Source organism: Coregonus lavaretus, assembly GCF_964263955.1.
Source record: "Coregonus lavaretus genome assembly, chromosome: 11".
NCBI lineage: Eukaryota > Metazoa > Chordata > Actinopteri > Salmoniformes > Salmonidae > Coregonus > Coregonus lavaretus.
This window is the reverse complement of record NC_139998.1, coordinates 46975906-46999791: the sequence shown is the minus strand read 5'-3', so window position 1 is coordinate 46999791 and position 23886 is coordinate 46975906. Positions and strand designations below refer to the sequence as shown.

Genomic DNA, 23886 nt, shown 5'->3' with positions numbered 1-23886 from the left:
TGAGATGTTTAAATGCACTTGGATTAGATTTGATTAGATTTATGGTCGAAAATGACTGCAATCACTTTCAATCCAAATGCAAGGCTAACAAACAGGTGGGAGGCCTTCAGGAGGTTGATAAGTAACTATGATATGTGGAGCTGTCAACTGCGATTCATTCAGCACTAAGACCTCTGATCTAAAACCACAGAATAATACATCACTGAGACGCCTGAGAACATGTTACTGTATATGGATAAAAAATGAGCTGACTTGGACCAGTTCTTTCATGCCTCTTTGCTGCATGCAAATTTGGTCTCCAAGACCAAATGACATCCAAATGACATTTTATAGTATAGAATGGCCGATTCATCATGGAATACAGTACCAGTCAAAGGTTTGGACACACCTACTCATTCCAGGGTTTTTCTTTATTTTTACTATTTTCTACATTGTAGAATAATAGTGAAGACATCAAAACTATAAAATAACACATATGGAATCATGTAGTAACCCAAAAAGTGTTAAACAAATATATATATTTTATATTTGAGATTCTTCAAATAACCACCCTTTGCCTTGATGACAGCTTTGCACACTCTTGGCATTCTCTCAACCAGCTTCATGAGGTAGTCACCTGGAATGCATTTCAATTAACAGCTGTGTCTTGTTAATTTGTGGAATTTCTTCCTTCTTAATGCGTCTGAGCCAATCAGTTGTGTTGTGACAAGGTAGGGGGGGTATACAGAAGATAGCCCTATTTGGTAAAAGACCAAGTCCATATTATGGCAAGAACAGCTCAAATAATCAAAAATAAATGACAGTCCATCATTAATTTAAGACATGAAGGTCAGTCAATATGGAACATTTCATCAAGGCAAAGGGTGGCTATTGGAAGAATCTCAAATAGAAAATATATTTTGATTTGTTTAACACTTTTTTGTTTACTCCATGATTCCATATGTGTTATTTAATAGTTTTGATGTCTTCACTATTATTCTACAATGTAAAAAAATTGTAAAAATAAAGACAAACCCTTGAATGAGTAGGTGTGTCCAAACTTTTGACTGGTAGTGTAAATCAATGCAGACTGTAAACCAGCTAATATTCATTTGGCTCAGCTAATTAACTACAGCACAAGGCAAATCCACAAATAATATATTACAACCTAGGGCTTGATTCAATACATATCGCAGATGTATTCGTGGAAGATCCGCGTTATAGCGCGATTGAAATTTAAAGGCAATGTTCCCTCGTTCGTGGAGACTGAATTCAACGTAAACACTGCATATGTCAGTTTAATCAGAAATTACATTTACATTTTAACACGGGTCTTCCACAATACTTCCGTGATATGGATTGAATCCAGCCCTTAGTCCAGGTATTTATGCCATGACTCACTTAGCTATTTCTCCATTTTATAGAACCAAGGCAGCAACCCATATAATCTGCAATCTGTTTCAGATTCAGACACAACTTTATCAGCTTCCACCTCTGTAGCAGATTCATCCTAAAAACGAAAATCAAAACATTCCAGAAGAAAAAAGGGCTGTCAAATAGAAGATAAACATATTTCAGGTATTATGTTGTGGAAGAGATTAAATATAGTGAGACAAAAAACTTCAATCCCCCCTTAAAAAAAAGTCAGGGTTGGGTTTGAATAGGAAATAAGAACATGTCAAATTTGATACATTTTGAATAGCTCAAACTTTAATCGGATGATTTTCATTTTTCTTTCAATCTGCTCCTTCCAAATCACTCCTGATCCTTATCAGTCAAGCTCAATCATGTAAATTACCTCCATGTCCTTTTAAACAAGTGGTTGGTCTGAGTGAGAAAGGAATAAATCAGCTGCCATGCTCGATGAAACACAACAACCAGCCCTCAATGCCAGGCATAAAAGGTCCTGCGCCTGAATTACTGTACCTCTTTAGTAGACCTCTTAGACACCTGTCTTAATCACTCTACTGCCACAGATCCCTACATCACCGTAGTTCCGGCAGGCCGGCAAAACAAAAACAAACGAACCCAAAAACAAAGAAAAGTATTACCAAATTCTACTTACTACTTTACTTTATTTATCCCACATGGCCGTCAAATCTATTAATGAAATACATTGGTATTTACTAAGATAAAATGAAATGTAAAAATACACATAGACAATAAAACAGCAGGGGATCAAATACTTTTGTCCCTCACTGTAGCTATCTACTGTAGTAGCTAAGAAAACACTTTGCTAAAGTCATTGGAAACATAACCAAATAAAAGGCTTGGGAAACATACAATATACAGTATACACAAAAGTACATGACCACACCTTCAAATTAGTGGATTCGGCTATTTCAGCCACACCCGTTGCTAACAGGTGTATAGAATCGAGCACACAGCCATGCAATTTCCATAGACAAACACTGGCAGTAGAATGACCTTACTGAAGAGCTCTGTGACTTTCAACGTGGCACCGTCATAGGATGCCACCTTTCCAACAAGTCAGTTTGTCAAATTTCTGCATTGCTAGAGCTGCCCCGGTCAACTGTAAGTGCCGTTATTGTGAAGTGGAAACGTCTAGGAGCAACAACGGCTCAGCCATGAAGTGGTAGGCCACACAAGCTCACAGAACGGGACCGGCGAGCGCTGAAGCGTGTAGTGCATAAAAATAGTCTGTCCTCGGTTGCAACATTCACTACCGAGTTCCAAACTCCCTCTGGAAGTAACTCATAACTGTTCGTCGGGAGCTTCATGATATGGGTTTCCATTGCCGAGATCACCATGCGCAATGCCAAGCGTCGGCTGGAGTGGTGTAAAGCTTGCCGCCATTGGACTCTGGAGCAGTGAAAATGCATTCTAAGGAGTGATGAATCACACTTCACCATCTGGCAGTCCGACGGACAAATCTGGGTTTGGCGGATGCCAGGAGAACGCTACCTGCCCCAATGCATAGTGCCAACTGTAATGTTTGGTGGAGGAGGAGTAATGTCTGGGGCTGTTTTTTATGGTTCGGGTTAGGCCTCTTAGTTCCAGTCAAGGGAAATCTTAACGCTACAGCATACAATGACATTCTAGACAATTCGGTGCTTCAAACTTTGTGGAAACAGTTTGGGGAAGGCTTTTTCCTGTTTTAGCATGACAATACCCCCATGCACAAGGGAGGTCCATACAGAAATGGTTTGTCGAGATCGGTGTGGAAGAAATTGACTGGCCTACACAGAGCTCTGACCTCAACCCCATCGAACACCTTTGGGATGGATTGGAATGCCGACTGCGAGCCAGGCCTAATCGCCCAACATCAGTGCCCGACCTCACTAATGCTCTTGCAGCTGAATGGAAGCAAGTCCCCGCAGCAATGGTCCAACATCTAGTGGAAAGCCTTTCCAGAAGAGTGGAGGCTGTTATAGCAGCAAAAGGGGGACCAACTCCATATTAATGCCCATGATTTTGGAATGAGATGTTCGACGAACAGGTGTCCACATACTTTTGGTAATGTAGTGTATCTGAAAACCAATTATAGTTGTGTTAGTGTATAAAGATAAAGTATTAACTTCTTGATACTTGGACCTGACTCAGCAAGTCTGCTTGAAGTGTCCTAATCCTGCATTGTTTAACATGGAACACAGTACAATGGGTATCTGAAGCTGGCAGCATTGAAAGTGCAGAACAGCATAGCACTGCTCAATTCAAAACAAATGAGTTTGTGCCTTTGGTGATGCAGAATGTTCCCTGTCGTGCCAAGGATATTGATGACCTCATGAAGATATTTATGAGCAGGTATTCAATCCCCTTTTTTCCCCGACACCCATCGCATCCAGCCTGGCCTGCCACAATGAAACCCCAGCACCAAGATCAGATGCCATACATCATGGCAGGTCCCTTACCCACACTAAGGTGAGTCATTTGTCACCCACTCTCTTTGGGTAGTGTGTAAAAAAAACTCACTGCTGATGGAATCATCAGGTCTGTTTAGGGTTGCAAAGGGGGGAATGTTACCGGTAACTTTCTAAATTTACCAGTACACTACCGGAATTTTGGAAACCTTCAAGGATATTAGGTAATTTTTATAACATGTAAAATATTTACAATAATAAAAATAGAATAACAAAGCTGTAAAGCATCCTAAATATAACCCATCAACTTAGTGAATACCATTTCATATGAGGTTTTCAACACGGAATACAGTATACATTATATTTTTTACATACGTTTCTTTATTTTACTACGTCATGGCTTTGTTGTAAATATTTTGGGGCCGAACTGTTGGCAGTTGGGGAAAAAGTCAATAGTTGGAAGAATTGCAGAGCCAATTGCAAATTGTGTCATTGTTGATTAGATACTATACTGAACAAAATTATAAACGCAACATGCAACAATTACAGTTACAGTTCATAGAAGGAAATCAGTCAATTGAAATAAATTCATTAGGCCCTAATCTATGGATTTCACATGACTTGGCAGGGGCGCAGCCATTGGTGGGCCTGGGAGGGCATAGACCCACCCACTGGGGAGCCAGGCCCAGCCAATCAGAATGAGTTTTTCCCCACAAAAGGGCTTTATTACAGACAGAACTACTCCTCAGCACCCCTCCTCCCCCCTTCTTAGAGGATCCCGCAGGTGAAGAAGCCGGATGTGGAGGGCCTAGGCTGGCGTGGTTACACGTGGCCTGCGGTTGTGAGGCCGGTTGGATGTACTGCCAAATTCTCTAAAACGACGCTGGAGGCGGCTTATGGTAAATAAATGAACATTACAATTTCTGGCAACACCTCTGCTGGACATTCCTGCAGTCAGCATGCCAATTGCACGCTCCCTCAAAACTTGAGACATCTGTGCACATTTTAGTGGCCTTTTATTGTCCCTAGCACAAGGTGCACCTGTGTAATGATCATGCTGTTTAATCAGCTTCTTGATATGCAACACCTGTCAGGTGGATGGATTATCTTGGCAAAGGAGAAATGCTCACTAACAGGGATGTAAACAAATTTGTGCACAAAATTTGAGAGAACTTTTTGTGCGTATGGAACAATCTTTTATTTCAGGTCATGAAACATGGGACCAACACTTTACATGTTGCGTTTCTATTTTTGTTCAGTATATTTTAATTAATTAGGTAATTTTATCTTGGACACATATATAAAGATTAAGAAAACATTTATATTTTATATGAATACATTTATTCAAGTATAAATTACCAAAGTTACCATAGATTGCCATACATTTCCGAGCTGGTCATGGGTGCACCTCAGCCACGCTCAAGGTCCTAAATGATATTATAACCGCGATCGATAAAAGACAGTACTGTGCAGCCGTCTTCATCGACCTGGCCAAGGCTTTCGACTCTGTCAATCACTGCATTCTTATTGGCAGACTAAATAGCCTTGGTTTCTCAAATGACTGCCTCGCCTGGTTCACCAACTACTTCTCAGATAGAGTTCAATGTGTCAAATCGGAGGGCCTGTTGTCTGGACCTCTGGCAGTCTCTATGGGGGTGCCACAGGGTTCAATTCTCGGGCCGTCTCTATTCTCTGTGTATATCAATGATGTCGCTCTTGCTGCTGGTGACTCTCAGATCCACCTCTATGCAGACGACACCATTTTGTATACATCTGGCCCTTCATTGGACACTGTGTTAACAAACCTCCAAACGAGCTTCAATGCCATACAACACTCCTTCCGTAGCCTCCAATTGCTCTTAAACGCTAGTAAAACTAAATGCATGCTCTTCAATCGAACGCTGCTTGCACCCGCCCGCCCGACTAGAATCACTACTCTCGGCGGGTCTGACTTAGAATATGTGGACAACTACAAATACCTAAGTGTCTTGTTAGACCGTAAACTCTCCTTCCAGACTCACATTAAGCATCTCCAATCCAAAGTTAAATCTAGAATCGGCTTCCTATTTCGCAACAAAGCCTCCTTCACTCATGCAGCCAAACATGCCCTCGTAAAACTGACTATCCTACCGATCCTTGACTTTGGCGATGTCATTTACAAAATAGCCACTCTACTCAGCAAATTGGATGTAGTCTATCACAGTGCCATCCGTTTTGTCACCAAAGCCCCATATACTACCCACCATTGTGACCTGTACGCTCTCGTTGGCTGGCCCTCACTACATATTCGTCGCCAAACCCACTGGCTCCAGGTCATCTATAAATCACTGCTAGGCAAATCCCTGCCTTATCTTAGCTCATTGGTCACCATAGCAACACCCACCCGTAGTATGCGCTCCAGCAGGTATATCTCACTGGTCATCCCCAAAGCCAACACCTCCTTTGGCCGCCATTCCTTCCAGTTCTCTGCTGCCAATGACTGGAACGAACTGCAAAAATCTCTGAAGCTGGAGACTCTTATCTCCCTCACTATCTTTAAGCATCAGTTGTCAGAACAGCTTACCGATCACTGCACCTGTACACAGCCCATCTGTAATTAGCCCACCCAACTACCTCATCCCCATACTGTTATTTATTTTGCTCATTTGCACCCCAGTATCTCTATTTGCACATCATCTTCTGCACATCTATCACTCCAGTGTTAATACTAAATTGTAATTATTTTGCACTATGCCCTATTTATTGCCTTACCTCCATAACTTACTACATTTGCACACACTGTATATAGATTTTCTATTTTTCTATTGTGTTATTGACTGTACGTTTTTGTTTATCCCATATGTAACTCTGTGTTGTTGTTGTTTTTATCGCACTGCTTTGCTTTATCTTGGCCAGGTCGCAGTTGTAAATGAGAACTTGTTCTCAACTGGCTTACCTGGTTAAATAAAGGTGAAATAAATAAATAAAATAACCTGTTAATTACATTGTTAAGTAACTTACTGTTGAAGGTTCTATCACCGTCTGCTGGATTTCTGCTTCAAATCATGAAAGAAATGTTGTGAGACAATATATACACGGGAAAGTATAATTACAAACTTTTCAAAGCTCTGGTAGTGCGTTCAGATCACCTGAAGCATGCGCACAAGATAATAATACATGCATACTTACCCAGCTGGTGTTTACATGGTTCTGCTCATGTTTCAGGTGATAGAAATCAGAACACACTACCAGCGCTTTGAAACGTTTATGTAATCATACTTTCCTGTGGATATATTGTCTCACATTCCCACCGCCAAAAGGACCAACTGCACGGACAACCGGTAAAGTACGTAAAAATATAATTTTATTCAACATATCTGGCTTGTAGAGGTCGTGAGAGGAAACTTTTCTGATTCAAACGTTCATTTCTGCCCGACGTAGAATTCAACGTCTGGATTCCAGAAAAGATTGCTGCTAATTTACATGTTCCTGTTATTCTCAAGTATATTTTCTGTTTCTTTCATTCTCTGCAGTCGGCAAGCCCTTCTGATTTTGATGGGCATGCAGGAGTAAGATGCATTTCAATGATAAGGGGCTCAAAAGAAGATTGGTACTGAAATTGAAAGTCTTACAAATAGATTAGTTCAATTGTACAGAGCTTTACTTTAATTTTCTCTCTTCCTCATCTCCCGCCTCCACATCAACGCAGTTATTATGGCTTAATATGCAGAGTGCAGTAGCATGCTTTCATTAACAATATATATCTCAATAACAGTTCCTTCAATACCTTCCCTCAGCTCATTCCCATGTCAAACTATTTGCGGAGTGAAGGACAGAGTCAACATCAATCAATGATGAGGTAATAAACAAAAAATAAGTTTGGTACAATTGATTAACAGAAGCATAGATGACAATGTTAATGTTAAGGGTATGATTAGTCCTTTTAATCTCATGCTTGATCTATATATCACTAAATTAAACTTTGTATAACCTCTGAGAGCATGCATTATCACTTAATAAATACAGATTATATCAGAATGTTGAATATTCAATTTCGCATGAACCTACTGTATAGTTAATTGTTAAGAAATAATTATAAACCATTTGCAGACTTAATGAATAGCTTAATGTTAGGAATAACATCTGGAAGATTATATCATACCTTATCTGCTAAATTAAATGTTTCAGAAATCTATTCGAAGAGTATCCTAGTACTCTGACTGTCAAATATCATTAAATTATATTGCCACTCAAGATTGGGAACTGTCTGGCACAAAATGTCTGGATGAACTTTCAGGTTTATCAGATAATTAATCAGATTGGTGGAAGGAAAGTATTGTATAAGAATATAGTTTCCTTCATTGTTAAGTCGTAGCGTGAACGAGGTGATGACTGACACAGGTAGTTACAGTAGTAGTACACCCTTCAACAGCTGGATTTGTTTGCCGAAGATGTTCACACAGGTTTAGAATTGACAGAAAATTAATGCGGTCTGCCAATATCGCCATACTGTAGGCTTTGATTGTTCTTAGATCTGTTTAACTATCAGCTCAATGACTTGGATAAACACCAGGGAAAGGGAAAGGGGGATACCTAGTCAGTTGCACAACTGAATGCATTCAACCGAAATGTGTCTTCCGCATTTAACCCAGCCCCTCTGATCGATGCCGTCTTGCCTTAATCGTCATCGGCGCCTGGGGAGCAGTTGTTTTTGGGGGTTAACTGCCTTGCTCAAGGGCAGAACGGGTTGGGCTCAATTCGAATTGAATGTTGTCCTGGCTGAAGTGCCTGGTCTATTTAAAGACCCCCACTTTAGCATTGATGTGGCAAATGAGCAATATGGCTAACACTGGACCTCGTAATGTCTGGACAACGTTCAATTCAAGGGTTGGCATGGATGGTTGTTGCAGAGCAAATTCTGCAATAAACTCACCAAAGAGGGTTTGTTTAGATTTAAGAGGAGGGCAAACGAGGTTGTGTCTAAAGAATTGTGGTCATGACCTTAACAAGAAGAGCTCCACACAACTACAGGTTGGAGTCTTTGGCAGGCGAACGAGCCGAATGCAGAATTCAGGCAGCGGCGGTGCCTGCCAAAACGTTGTTTGCAGTCAGAGGGAAGACAATGGATTAGCTCTGAAGTGAGATGCCAGCACACTCCATCCAGCCCTGGTGTTGGACTGGTCTCTCGCTCTCACTGTGCTGCTTCATCCAACAAAAAACCAGTCAGTTGAATTCATATGCAATGAGGCAGAGTGGAGGGCTTCTAAGAGTATTGATAGGTCAATAACCATGCTCCGTGAATCAGAAATAACACAGAGGGGTCTGACAGCGTGACATCGCGGAAATGTTATTGATTATGCTCACTCACTGAGCCATATTGGGGGTCATTTCACAGTCTGACCTGACACCTTTATTTCCTGCACTTGTTCATGTGGTTGTAATCGAATAGCGTCTTTGTGATCTATGCCGTCTTGGAAATGGTACTGAGGCGTTCTCTCTGCAAAGTTGTGAAATTAATAGAAAATACAGTGATAACTTACTCAAAGCCCTGATTCCAATAGAAAAATGAACTTTTAGTACCCTTACTCTGAATAAAACTGTATGTCGCTCTGGATAAGAGCATCTGCTAAATGACTAAAATGTAAATGTAAATGTTATTTCAAATTATTTCAAGTTTTGTGTCAACAGATGCTTTTTACAAGCCAAACATAACTGTTATGTGCAGTATTTTCATATTCTTACTACAGTGCATCAAATGTAATCGCTCAAAAATACAATGTCTCTCAGCCATCACAAAGTTACTTACTACACATACATTTTCAGCACTGACATCCATTGCATTGTGTACAGTACAATGATTTAATATAGGTAAGCTTATCCCTCTCAGTTCATTTGTGGGTTTAAAAACCAATTCACAGAAAAGCCTAGATTACGTATATTGGACCAAGGTTTTTCAGGTCCAAATCAGAGTGGCAGTCCAGTGTCATTGCTCACTGGACTCATGCGTCACTGTCATTGTTAAACGGAGCCACTAGCCTGATGCCAAGACAGGCCAGATCCAGTTAGCTCTACTGCTGGCAGACTGTTGAGGGGGAGGCAAACAATGATAAACAACCCTAGGTTTACAGCAGTATCATTACAAGATTATCTTAAAATAAACACACCTTTCTGTCACCGACACGGCCCCCTAGTCCAGTCTGCACCTCCAGCTTGTGTAACAGTGTTGCTTCCGTCCCTCTCCTTGCCCCAACCTGGGCTTGAACCAGGGACCCTCTGAACACATCAACAACTGCCTCCCACGAAGCATCATTACCTATCACTCCACAAAAGCCATGGGCCTTGCAGAGCAAGGGAAAAAACAACTTCAAGGTCTCAGAGCAAGTGACGTCACTGATTGAAATGCTTCTAGCGCGAACCGCTATCTAGCTAGCCATTTCACACCGGTTACACTTGTCTTCTGCATGCTGAAGCAATGTGCCGGATTTAACCCATTTAGCTATTTGACCAATTTGGAGGCTGTCATCTTTCCTCACAATGGTTCTGAAAAAATATCATATTTTTAAATTTTTGTACAAATGATATGCCTGAAAGTGATACCTACTAATTGCCTCAAAGGATCTTCTAATAGATTTAGCCAATCCAATGTAAGTAGTGGTTTCCTTGAAGATACAATGCTTTACATATTTAATAGGTATTTTCACTAGTTCTTAAAGTGCTTGACTTTCCATTTATAATTAATCTCCAATGTGTAGGACCCACATGAATGGCAGCCAATTTGTAGGGGAATATAGCTAGCAAGGTCACCATGATGCCAACACAAGCCATGAGATCTTCAGAGATCACATTTCTCAGTTTGAGATCCTTTGCCGGGCAATGTCCCCATCACTGCCCTGGGGTAATGGGGTTGTTCATTCGAAGCAAGGAAATGCCCTTCTTGGCCCCTCAAACACCTCTTCCAGCAGCAACCTGATTTTCCCAGCCAGTCTCTCCTGGGTCTGTAACACCGCCTATCGCTGTCTCCCACCTGTGAGCAGTTACCAGTTATATCCCCTGGGTATTTCACACCTCTCCCTGCACAGCTAGGAGAGTTAGAAAAAAAGATCATCCTCCCTCATCTTAAATGGCACTGGTGCTAAGTACTCTTGGCCAGCAACAGCTATTGGTGTATCTGAGCCCTAACAGACTGCCATTATGGTGAATTTGTGACTACCTGGACCTACCAATTGGTTTTGAAGTATTGAAACCAAAACATATGATTTGAATGAAAAGTATTTTAATAAACATGAAAAGGTGAATGTAAGAAGCGCACATCATTTCAAATAGCCTACATGTCATATTAAACAGCATATAAACACTCTAAATAGGTCAGGAGCCAGACAGGGAGCCTATTTAGGCTATATTATTTCAATTATTTCAAGGCTATAGTCTACAAAGAAATACATTGTGAAGCATTTGTGAGTGAGACACACTAGGCTGGTAGGGACATAAAGGGCTCAGCATTTAAACAACATTTAGTTGGATTCAATCATTATAGTCTAGAAATAGCGCATATAGGCTATGACTTGCTTAGAATTAAACACAAATTAAACGAAAAATAACTTATTAGTACCTTTGAATTCATTTTTAGAAACACGAGTTTGGCCGGTCTGTGGCTTCAGGCTCATGCGATGGTGCCTGGGGAGCCGGCCAGCAGCGGAGAATATCCTCTCCACCCCTGGGGAGCCGGCCAGCAGCAGAGAATATCCTCTCCACCCCTGGAGAGCCGGCCAGCAGCAGAGAATATCCTCTCCACCCCTGCAGAGCCACTGGGGACGCTGAACACCCTTTGGCCACTCTTGCCAGGCTGGGCAGCGATGCAGAGTTGTTTTTATTTTTCTATAAGTTGGCCTAAAGGTTTTTAGGCAAAATAACCCATTCAAAACGGAGAGCTCCTTGGGAACGTGGGAATATACCAGGCATATTGAGCCAAAATCAATTATGGCCTATTGTTTAGATAATAGAACAAAAATGAACGAAACGTTTAACAGATTTTTAGTTTATGAATACTTTGGTACAATGACACAGTTATCTACCCACCTCGTTCCTTTCTTTTAGCATTTGCACGTAGTAAGTACACCATCATGCTTTTGGGATACGTGTCTTTTCAGATTCCACAATGATTATTTAGTTGTGGACACTACATCACCTCACTCCCTCTCTTGCTCTTAGTCCTCCTCATCTTTGTAAGTCACCTTGATTTAGCACCTGTGTGTTTTATCAGTTTCTTAATGAAAATATTTAGCGAACTCCATGACAGTAGCTAAAGCAAGGGGCCATAGCAGCACACAAGTAGAATACAAATGCATGCTGGGCCGGGCATGCCCTGAGCTCATGAAGTGAGTGCTACTGGACCGCTACTGCATTGAAATTGGAGCGGCGAGAAGGCCGACGCTCCAGCCTTTGGGAATCTCGCTCCGCGCTCCAGTCAAATTGGGCACGCTCCACTCCTCGCTCCGTTCCAGCTCCGCTCCACTCACATACTCTGCCTGGAGGAAAGGGAAATGGAGCTACTGAATATGTCAGCATATTCTGAATCCCATTTCTCATGTTTTTTAACACCCATCTAAGGTCTGTTCAACCTCTTAGTGCGAACAGCTATGCAGTGCGAACAGCAATGCATCAAACAGAAATAGGTCAAAGTTCAGATGCTGCCCATACGGCAATGCGCCTCTGAAGACGAATAGAAGAATCAGGGTTGTCAAACCAGGTCCCTTCTCTTTAATCACCTTTGCTAGACATTTGTGAACCAAATCCCCTTTGATGACTCATCTCCTCTGGTTCTGCTGTGGCAAAGTCTTGGGGAAGGGGGACTTTTAATCATTTTGCTCCCTGCCCTTTGTCCCTTGAGCAGTAAACTGGACCCGCGCTATGAAAGGAAGGCCTATATCTTTGGTGCTCAGGAGTCTACTGACTCAGACCTTTTTCCACTAATGCACTGGCCTGCCTTGACTTCGACCACTGCAAGCCCAACTTCTGCTGCTGACAGCAAAGCCCGGATTGAGTGGTAAAGAAACACATTTGACAAAAAAGAGCTTTCACACCAGGGCTTTTCCCCTTATTTAACAAAGCAGTCAAGAATCTCACTAAAGATTATCCCAATTAAATGTTACATTCAAGTAAGTTGCATAAGGAGGAAAGTTAACCTCTCTGAAAGTTGTGCCTTTGCCCTCTATCATTGGGACTGAGCAAGATATTTATTTTCCCTCAGGGAAAATCAATTTCTCTCCAATATGTGTTTCTCTGCAAACTCATCTGTAAACATTTATCTGGGGCAGACGATTCATTAAACGTAACGACCTACTGAGAAAATGCCCAGTGTGGAACCACTGAAAAATAAGTTTAAATGAGATTCTAGAATTATGAAGCAAAGGGGGGCAAATTGCTGAATATTTCTGAGAATCAATCCACTTGGCCCGACTGTAGCAGAAAAAAGGCTCCATGACAGTTAATGTCTCAAGAGTTCTCAAATGAGAACATGGCTTGATTACTGTTAATGCTGTTTGCATTAGAGGTACATCACAGCTTGGTATTTTAATCTTAAAAGAAGGACTTGGTACCTACTATGTGGGTGTATTAGCTTAATCATTGTGCAATATTAACAAATCATTTATAACCAACACATAAAACTGGCAACGTTAATTGCCTATCACACTCACTATGACCATTTCCATCCAGCAAATCATTAGGGGTTTAGCTCTAGTCAAGAGCAGCCACAATCATGTCTGCTTGCCATAATACATTCCACAACTAATAAGACACTCAAACAACAGCAAATCTTCAAACAGATTACAGGGTTTTGATAGCGATTCCCTTTCAAAGCTTCAAAATAGGCTGCCTCTCACATCTCAAGTGATGATCTGTTCATTTATAAGCACGATTGCATTACAAGCGCAGTCGGCAAACTCGCCCGGGAAAGCAAAGTATGACAACCTCAGTTTGCAAGACCTCACCATGCTTGTTAAAGCAAACATTTCACCAGAACAGCAGGGACCATCTTTCAGCTCAATCCCCTCACAGAGCCCGTAGTTCTATCGCAGTATCTGATCTAAAGTAGACTGGGCTCTAGGCACTAATATGCATCTCAAAGGAGCTTGAAGCCAGCCAATCCCCCCTTTCTAAGGCATTGTGTTCTACAAGCCCTCTCTATTACTCACTGTCATTAATTTTTTGTTACACAACATGCGCCACAGTGCAGACCAATGAGAGCTTTTAGACTGATTGGCAGACTGAGGAAGGCAAGGGAGAGGGACTTTATTGTGTCTGTAAGATCCCCATCATGCATGTGATGCCATTCCCACGTGCCACCATCACAATGTATAAAATACTGAACATAGCATATGACCTACATAAAACTATGACATGTAGGCATTGAATAAATTACATCCTAGAACAGGGATCATCCTGTTTTTCAAAGTTGCTTTAGATGCAGAGTAAGACATCAAAGGCCTTGTCATTAACCCTACATCAGTGTTTCCCAACTCCTCCAGTTCCCCTAAAAGTGACCCGGACAAGCACACCTGATTCAACTTGTCAACTAATCATCAAGCCCTCAATGACTTGAATCAGGTATTTTTGTCCCGGGGCAACAACAAACGTGTGTGCTGTTGGGGGTACTCGTGGACTGGAGCTTTGATTATTTGAATCAGCTGACATTTGACATTTTTACATTTTAGTCATTTAGCAGACGCTCTTATCCAGAGCGACTTACAATTAGTGAGTGCATACATTTTTCATACTTGCCCCCCGGCTAGGGCAAAAAACAAAGTTTGGGAAACCCTTCCCTACATCAGGGGTTCCCCAACTTTTTCACTCATGCCCTCCTTCCAGCATTGGGGAACATCCACATACATTACAACAAAATTAACGGGCTAAACAACCTGGCTAAAAAACATTAGCTGATCTGGACATTATAAATAGCTCTCTAAGGTCTGCAATGACTGACATGACAAGAGGAAAACTGTTGATGCACTACCTAATTTTGAAATTTCACCTTGTGCATTCTACTATTACAACTTTCAGGAGTAAGTTGAAAGCCAGACCTTTTTGGGGGAAGGGGGGACCCCCTTGCTGACCCCTAGCCGACCCCTAGTTTGGGAACCACTGCCCTACATGACATGACCAATTCCTTTCCTTTTGGATCCTAGTGGAGCTAATGGACTCATCAGGGCCTCAGATAAAACGTACATATCAGTATCGGACGATAATTCCACCGATAACCAATATTCAATAAATAGAATGAAAAAAGGGAACCTCATGCTTATCTGAACACTTGCAGCCATTCTCATGATATGTCATGAATTTCACAATGTAAGAAATCAACATTTGAAGCATACAGTATTTCTTGGACAATTGCTCTTTTGGATGGCAATTTATGAGAATTCAGTGTGGAAAATGTTTACATATTCATTTCCCCAGCATAAAGCAGTACATTTGCAGATATATCGGTATCGGTAAGTTTTGTCCCCCAAAAAATCAGAATCGGACCCAAAAAAACATATTGGTCGGGCTCTAGACATGACTCCTGCAATACTATTAATGTCAGTTCATGGCAAATTCCTGAACACTGTCATGACACAGAGTGATTTACTGGGTGGTTGGCTTGTTGGCTAACCATGAAGGCATGGCCATTGCCCACTGCTGTGTGTCATGACCAGTGGCGATTTTAGCATGTAAATCTTGTTGGGGCAAAAAAAAAAAATATGCATGTCAGCAAAGCCACTACACAACACAACACTAAACAATACATTAATTGCACTATAACGGTGACCACAAACTGTTAGGGCCCACATAAAGCTGTCCCAACAGCAGAGCTTTCTTTTCAGCACCATGGAGTGAATCCTTACCACTGCTACACCTGGCTATCAGCAGAGCCTTGTCTGGCAGCAAAACAATTCATTCAGCCTCATTTACTGACTTAAAAAAAGAAATAGCTGATATGGCTGACTTGCTTAAACAAATGTGGTTTCTACTGACAATTGAGATGTACAAACTATGGCATAAGGGGACAACGAGCGGATGAGGCAATCCGTAATTTCGATTAAGACATTAATGAGCGAGCTAAGACGGACGTAGTCTTGGATGAGATCTTTAAGGTCAGGGCCCTCAGCAAGGCTCACAAAATTATTTTAGACCAAGCCACCCCCTGTACCAAGACTTTGAACTACTCCCCTCTGGGTGCAGGTATAAGGCACCCCCCAGCAGAAAAAACTGAACTAGACAATAATTTGTGCCAGGTGTGATATCCCTCCTAAACAGCTCAGGCTAATGTTCCTATCGGCCCAGTAAGGCAGGCTAGTCTCTTTTTATTGGTATGTAAATGTTATGAATGTTGTATTGTCAATTTGTTTTCTACTGTATTTAAACGCCACTTTAAACATTACATTTACATTTTAGTCATTTAGCAGACGCTCTTATCCAGAGCGACTTACAGTTAGTGAGTGCATACATTTTTCATACTTAAACATGTACATGATACTGCAACAAAATGTCCCCATGGGGACAATAAAGTCAGTAAGTAAGTAAGTAAGTATAACTATTTGTTCAGCACTTTTGAAATGTACAGCAACAGAATTCAGAACATGGCCTGTTCTTACAGTATTCTCCCTGTACACCAAGACAGAACTGTAGGATAAATAAAGGGGGCATATTAGCAGACAATGAAAGCTCTTACAATATTTGATGATGACATTTCTCTAAAACAGGCTATAGGCTACATGTGCTCCACCAACAGCTAAACTTACTACACAACATACACTTAATATTACTTTCTTAACTACAGTATATATACAGATGAATTCGGATATTTACATACACCTTAGCCAAATACATTTTCTATAGGATTGAGGTCAGGGCTTTGTGATGGCCACTCCAATACCTTGACTTTGTTGTCCTTAAGCCATTTTGCCACAACTTTGGAAGTATGCTTGGGGTCATTGTCCATTTGGAAGACCCATTTGCAAACAAGCTTTAACTTCCTGACTGATGTCTTTGTCACACCCTGGCTCTGGGACTCTATATGTTGAGCCAGGGTGTGTTCATTCTATGTGTTCTGTTTTCTATGTTGGGTGTTTCTAGTTCGTCATTTTCTATGTTTGACCGAGTGACTCCTAATCAGAGGCAACGAGTGTCAGCTGTGTGCTGGTTGTCTCTGATTGGGAGCCATATTTAACTGTCTGTGTTTCACTTTGTGTTTGTGGGTTTTTGTTCCGTGTTCGGTCAGTGTCACCGTGGACTTCACGAGTCGTGTTTTGTTTTGATAACTTTAACTAATTAAAGTCATGTTTGTTTCTCACGCTGCGCCTTGGTCTACTTCGCTTCAAGACGATCGTGACAGTCTTGAGATGTTGCTTCAATATATCCATATAATTTTCCTTCCTCATGATGCCATCTATTTTGTGAAGTGCACCAGTCCCTCCTGCAGCAAAGCACCCCCACAGCATGATGCTGCCACCCCTGTGCTTCACGGTTGGGATGGTGTTCTTCGCCTTGCAAGCCACCACCCTTTTTCCTCCAAACATAACGATGGTCATTATGGGCAAACAGTTCTATTTTTGTTTCATCAGACCAGAGGACATTTCTCCAAAAAGTACAATCTTTGTCCTGTAGTCTGGCTTTTTTTTATGGCGGTTTTGGAGCAGTGGCTTCTTCCTTGCTGAGCGGCCTTTCAGGTTATGTCGATATAGGACTCGTTTTACGGTGGATATAGATACTTTTGTACCTGTTTCCTCCAGCATCTTCACAAGGTCCTTTGCTGTTGTTCTGGGAATGATTTGCATGTCTCCTTCCTGAGCGGTATGACGGCTGCGTGGTCCCATGGTGTTTATACTTGCTTACTACTGTTTGTACAGATGAACATGGTACCTTCAGGCGTTTGGAAATTGCTCCCAAGGATGAACCAGACTTTTGGAAGTCTACAATTTTTTTTCTGAGGTCTTGGCTGATTTCTTTTGATTTTCCCATGATGTCAAGCAAAGAGGCACTGAGTTTGAAGGTAGGCCTTGAAATACATCCACAGGTACACCTCCAATTGACTCAAATGATGTCAATTAGTCTATCAGAAGCTTCTAAAGTCATGACATAATTTTCTGGAATTTTCCAAGCTGTTTAAAGGCACAGTCAACTTAGTGTATGTAAACGTCTGACCCACTGGAATTGTGATACAGTGAATTATAAGTGAAATAATCTGTCTGTAAACAATTGTTGGAAAGATTACTTGTGTCACGCAGAAAGTAGATGTCCTAACCGACTTGACAAAACTATAGTTTGTTAACAAGAAATTTGTGGAGTGGTTGAATAATGAGTTTTAATGACTCCAACCTAAGTGTATGTAAACTTCCGACTTCATTTGTATCTCCCTGGCATATTACATCACTTATGCAGCATCATACAATTCATTTTTGGACTCACCTTGTTGTGCTGTGCTCACTTGAACAGGAAGGTGGCGCGGCAGTCCTTCTTGTGGGCAAATTTTGTCATCAAACTTTGTCATCAAAGTCTGGCATTCTCTGAATTTATGGTGCTTTCAAGACAACTGGGAACAAAAAAAAAAAAAAAAGGTCAAATCATGACATCAGTGATCTTCAGGTCGGAGCTCTAGAAAGAGGCCAGAGTTCCCGACATGGAATTCAGAGTTGGATGACCGTTCAAAACGTATTTTCCCAGTCTGAGCTATTTTTTTTTTTAGTTCTCAGTTGTCTTGAATTCCCTGAAGTCAGAGATTTTCCAGTTCCGAGTTTCCAGTTGTTTTGAACGCGGCAGAAGTCATCCTGGATTGACAGCATGGCCAATGTATTCAACCTTTTCTTACCCATGGTGTTGAATGTTTATCCTTTTAAGCTTGGAAAAGAGACCCTTAAATCCAGACTTGGACCACACACCCACTCCACTGAATAGCAGGCTAGTGATCGCTTTGCAACGTTTGCAGTTAGCCATGGATTCCTTCCAAACCCCTCATTGTTGAATTTGCGATTTCCAACTTGTTGTGTAATATTTATGTCCAATGGCCGATGAGCACCGATACGTTTTAGCTATAATTTATCTTCATAATATCTCTTCATATGACAAGGATTTGCCAGTAGATTGTCGACTTCATTCGTGATGATGACTGCTAGCTTGCTAGCTAAGATTTTGAAAGTATGATGTTGACATGATCAGTCCAATGAAAGCTACGGTAGATACATGATTTGACTTCATTTTATCTGTGGCCAATGACCTTGAGACTTCTTGGATGGGCACTTCTAATGTAACTCTATGGCAGCACCCAAGGGGCTTAAATGTTTGAGCTCTCCCCATAGACTTTGTGGTGACGTAGTGTCCCCATGAGTGACAGAACACTGAGCCAATCATGGCGCAACTACAGAACATTACTAACCCCTACACTCCGTATTTTCCGCTGGCTGCCCCACCTGCCCTGAATGATGGGTCGCCACTGGTCATGACATTGTGAAATTGTCATGAACCCAGTTCCTACATTTGAATATAAAAATGGATTTTATCAAACAAAACTATGGTAAATTTTATCTCTGGGACCCTCAGGATGACAAATCAGAGCAAGATTACTGAATGTAAGTACATTATTTACCTTCAGAGGTGAATGTATCAAACCAGTTGCCGTGACAAAAGTGTTTTGTTGTTGTACACTATCCTCAAACAATAGCATGGTATTTTTTAGCTGTAATAGCTACTGTAAATTGGACACTGCAGTTATATTAACAAGACTTTAAGCTTTCTGCCCATATAAGACATGTCTATGTCCCAGAAAGTTGGATGTTGTTTACAATGCCATTCTAGTCACATATCGCATATTGAGCGGCAACCGTCCCGGTATAGGGACACCGATCCTGTAGAGGTTTTAAGGAACCCTCCAAAGCTATTTTAATGGGCAGACATAAACAAGACAAATGTGTGCACTTTTCCCTGCCCACCCTAAGATTTAGTGTGTGATTTTTTTCCTTTTAATTTGTTAAAGTACCTTGTGATGTAAGCCGCTTGAAACTGGTAAGGCCTGTACAGTACATGAAGACACACTGACGTAGCAACTATGCACACGTCAGGACAGGAGCATCAACAGCTGAAAGACAAGTGCACTCAATCCCGTGGCCTACCAACCCCGTGGCCTACCAATCCCGTGGCCTACCAATCCCGTGGCCTACCAATCCCGTGGCCTACCAATCCCGTGGCCTACCAATCCCGTGGCCTACCAATCCCGTGGCCTACCACCACATCAACACTGCACATCTTAGAAAGACTAATTGACAAACACAAACTGACAAGGCACAGACATACAGCTAAAGCTGTGCTTTTAGCTAGAATCCTTTGTTGCTATATCCATTTTTGGACTTATAAATTAATCAAATACCCATTGAATCTTGAAGAATATAACTTCATATAAATGCCATGAGCTTAATTCAACTGTCGTACCCCATCAGAACCCAAAATAAGCTTGTTTTACTTGTTTTTTAATGTAAACAAATACTATCTAGCCTCAAAACATGGTTAAAACTATAATTTTGATATCATTGATGGTAAGTCTGACTGGCTGGCTGACTGGGGTGGCTCAGCTGGTGCTGTGGAACTGTCACCATTATTCAGGAGTCTCTTAAACCTGGGACAGGTGCATTAGAGCCAGCATGACAGGCCTGCAGGGTCAGACAGAGACTGCCAGAGCCCAGGCAAACCCTATGTCATCACATGTGGTGCTGATCAAGGGCAGGAGGTTGTATACTGTAGGATGCACCATTAGTCGTTGTTGTGATGTGATCTTGGTTTTGATGGCAAAATTAATACAAAATGAGACAAGAGTGCAAGTTTTCAATCAGTATAGGCATACTGTTACTGCACTTCCCAGTATTCTGTCTCAAACTTAACCCCCTCCACACTTTCTTTCTCTCAGATTTTAGGGAAAGCCCTCCCCAAGAATTCCCAAGTTCGTAGTGCGCAAAAGGAATCTTCCAGCTGGCTATGATTGTCAAGATGTATGTGCACATTGTCTCCATTGCATGCCAAGGGAAATAGCAATACCAACTCCACTTACACTGTGAAATCATACATCTTTTGAGAGACATTTTGAATAAAAGATGGTGAAATTCTCTCACAAGTACATGGCCTTGTGGTTTCTCTAGAAGTTACCTATATGAATCATTTTGAGGGAAATCATTGCGGAGCCTTTTTACCATGACAGTCATGCTGCTTCACATTGCTCTAAAGTCACTGAAGTTATATAATATGCAGATGGAAGTGTGTGTAGGTAGGTAAAGCAGTCAATGACATAAGTAAAAACATAGAAGGCTAATCTAGGTTTTAGAAGAAATCAAACATAAATACTCTGCCTCCGGATGATGCCTCTTGTGTTGCAATAATATACTGATTTGCTGTAGCTCATCCAATGTCACCAAGAAGATTCATATATGGAGAAGCAATAACCATTTACTAGTGAGTCTGCAGTGGACAACGGCATTTAACACAGCACAATGAGCACATAATCACATTATGGCCCTAATGCAAACATATACATTGGCAATATATTCTGCTCACTGTTAAATGATTAACGAATAGCTTCAGCTATAGCCTATGATGGAAATAATGTGTGGATTACAGTGCGCTCTCGCGCAGCGCTCTACCGCGATAGACCTTGTACGTGTTCAGTTCAACAATTGCACCTTGAACAAAATCTCCCTTGAAAACGAAATGTCAGATTCGAAATGAAAAGTTAATATTATAAGGACCAATACCCTGACGCCGAGGGATGAAATCGAAAAAGGCAAGTTGGAGAGCCAAAATAGTGGCTACTCGGCATAAGACTACTGCAACTATATTAACGTGCTCTTTTCACAATATCTATTCACAAATGTATTATATAAGCTATATCTCCAGAAAACCCTGTTAACTGCACATACTTCCCCTTGTTTTCGATTGGGTTGAGGGAAAAAGCAGCGCGACACTTTTGCGCACAGTGTCACACCATAACGCACAGACAGTCATATGAATTGCCAAAGTTACCTGACAACAACACTGTATAGACAACTTAATCTGTGACAAAACTGAATGTAAATATGTTACCTGTGTTTTCAGAGGCTCTCCGTGTTCAATGATGCTTATAAAAGGGATTTCCAAAAATGAAGCCATAAATTCCACTTGTACGATCTCTTCCTGGGTCTGGGGGAAGGCGAGCACAGCGGAGACCCCCTGAACAACGATAGTCTGACAAACACACCTGAAAAGGGACTCGGGGTCTCCTTTTGCCGGCTCTTGTGAAACCACTTCCAGGCTCAGGTTGTAAGGTAGAAAGTTGTCCCCAGTTTGAGCGAGACCGGCGAGGGCGCGGTTCAGGGCAGCCTTCACCCTGGCCGGCTGGCGGGTGGGCAGAAGGGCACCAAGGCGCACGGTGTTTCCTATCTGCGCCAGAATGTGGCACGGCTGGGGATGGAGGTGACAAGGGTCGATGTAGAACTGTAGAATGACTTGGAATCCGAAGTAAAAGTATGCCAAGAATCTTGAGAAGATTAAATTCATCCTGCTGCGCTCTCAAACAGAATGAGGTATTGTCAGAAGATAGCATTGCTTGCCTTATTTCCTTCTTCTTTGCTGTATGGTCCTTTATTCCTTTTTGTTGACGATGGTATGACCGGTGATCTACAGATGGAGTTACATTGAGAATGTGTGACTAGGAGAAGGGGAGGGGGTGCACGATGGAAAGGCGGAGATACCTTTGGACTGTCATCCTCGGAGAACACTAGCGAGCAGCAGTCGTGAGGCGGGAGTATTGGAAGGGGTAATGGCAAATTAACAGACACCTGCGTGCTGCCAAGTGAAAACAATGCTAACGTTTGTTTATTTCGAACTAGTTTTAGTAAAAAGTGAAACCACCTCATTAAATAACTCTCTCATTCATCAGATTTATAACATCCTTTGTGAAAAAGATTTGGGGTGGCATTCATTGAATACATCTCAACCTAAAACTGTTCCTCTGCATTTACACAAATACATCCTGGCATCAAAGGTGAGGATTTCAGAGTTGAGGATTTCTTTTTTTTAAATTAACGTTCAAGAAGAGGCGTGACACTCCTGAGAGTGAGCATTCTGAGCAAGTGATTGGACGAAGAAGCAGAATTGCGCAGGCGTCGGATGACTTGGCACGCGCAGAGGACATGGGTAAATAAATCTCCAAGGTAAATTGCTTTTAAACCCAGGATAAAATACAGTCTCAGCTGGAGAGAGGCCAAACTAACTTTGGGAAACTGCACTGAATCAACCTGAACAGTTCCTCTGAGTTTTTTAAATTTGTTACCGCCAAGTCATGAATTGGAGTCCATGAGTAATGAGTGTCTTGAAATAAAAGCACAATCTAAACGCAGCCTATGGAAACTGATTTTGTTATAGCTATACATGCGTATCAATGTCAATGTGTGTGTAATTACACATAACACACCAGGTAGGCTATAACAGGTGTACTTACAATGTAATTACAATTACGATTTGAAGTGGGACCTTATAGTCAAAGTTCATGTTGAAATACATGATGAAATGGACATACTCATTGTATATCAGCAATAGACTTGATTCACATGATCTAAAAGTCCTCCATCTCATGTAAATGGCGAAAAAGATGTAGCAGCACTATTGGTCTATCATCTATGTGACTGTAACTTGGTTATATGATAAACAACACATATTTATGTGGATTGCTTTGTGAGGCGTTCTTGAACAGTCAATATCATGGTGGGCAAAACAACGATTTATGGTACTGAATGAATGCAAAGACAAGGCGCTGTAAACAAACATAACCGAAAATCAAATATTCAGACCATTTTATTTTTTACCAGTCAATACTAGCACCAATTAAAAACCTTGTGTAGATAAACAGATAGGCCTACTGAATGAACCCTTTTGACATTTCACTACAATAATATTGGCCCACCAATTGGCATAATCAATAAGGTCATTAACCAAAATAGCTTACTGATACTACCGTAACATTGTCAGTGGCTAAAAAATAGAGTTGTTGTTTGGTTTATATAGGCCTACTGTGGGATTACTGGGAATAAAATACATTTTCAATTAAAACCTTCAA

General features: G+C 41.4%; 1 protein-coding gene across 1 annotated transcript in view; it reads right to left on the bottom strand.

The window, feature by feature from the left end:
• Nucleotides 1–22328, bottom strand: part of LOC311137564 (glutamate receptor ionotropic, NMDA 3B-like) — a gene marked incomplete at both ends in the record, with an annotated part of 110373 nt that extends 88045 nt beyond the window's left edge. The window contains one exon of the mRNA XM_084172081.1: nt 21876–22328. Within this exon, the coding sequence (XP_084028207.1) occupies nt 21876–22328 (453 nt within the window). The remainder of the gene's footprint in view (nt 1–21875) is intronic.
• Nucleotides 22329–23886: the final 1558 nt, after the last annotated feature.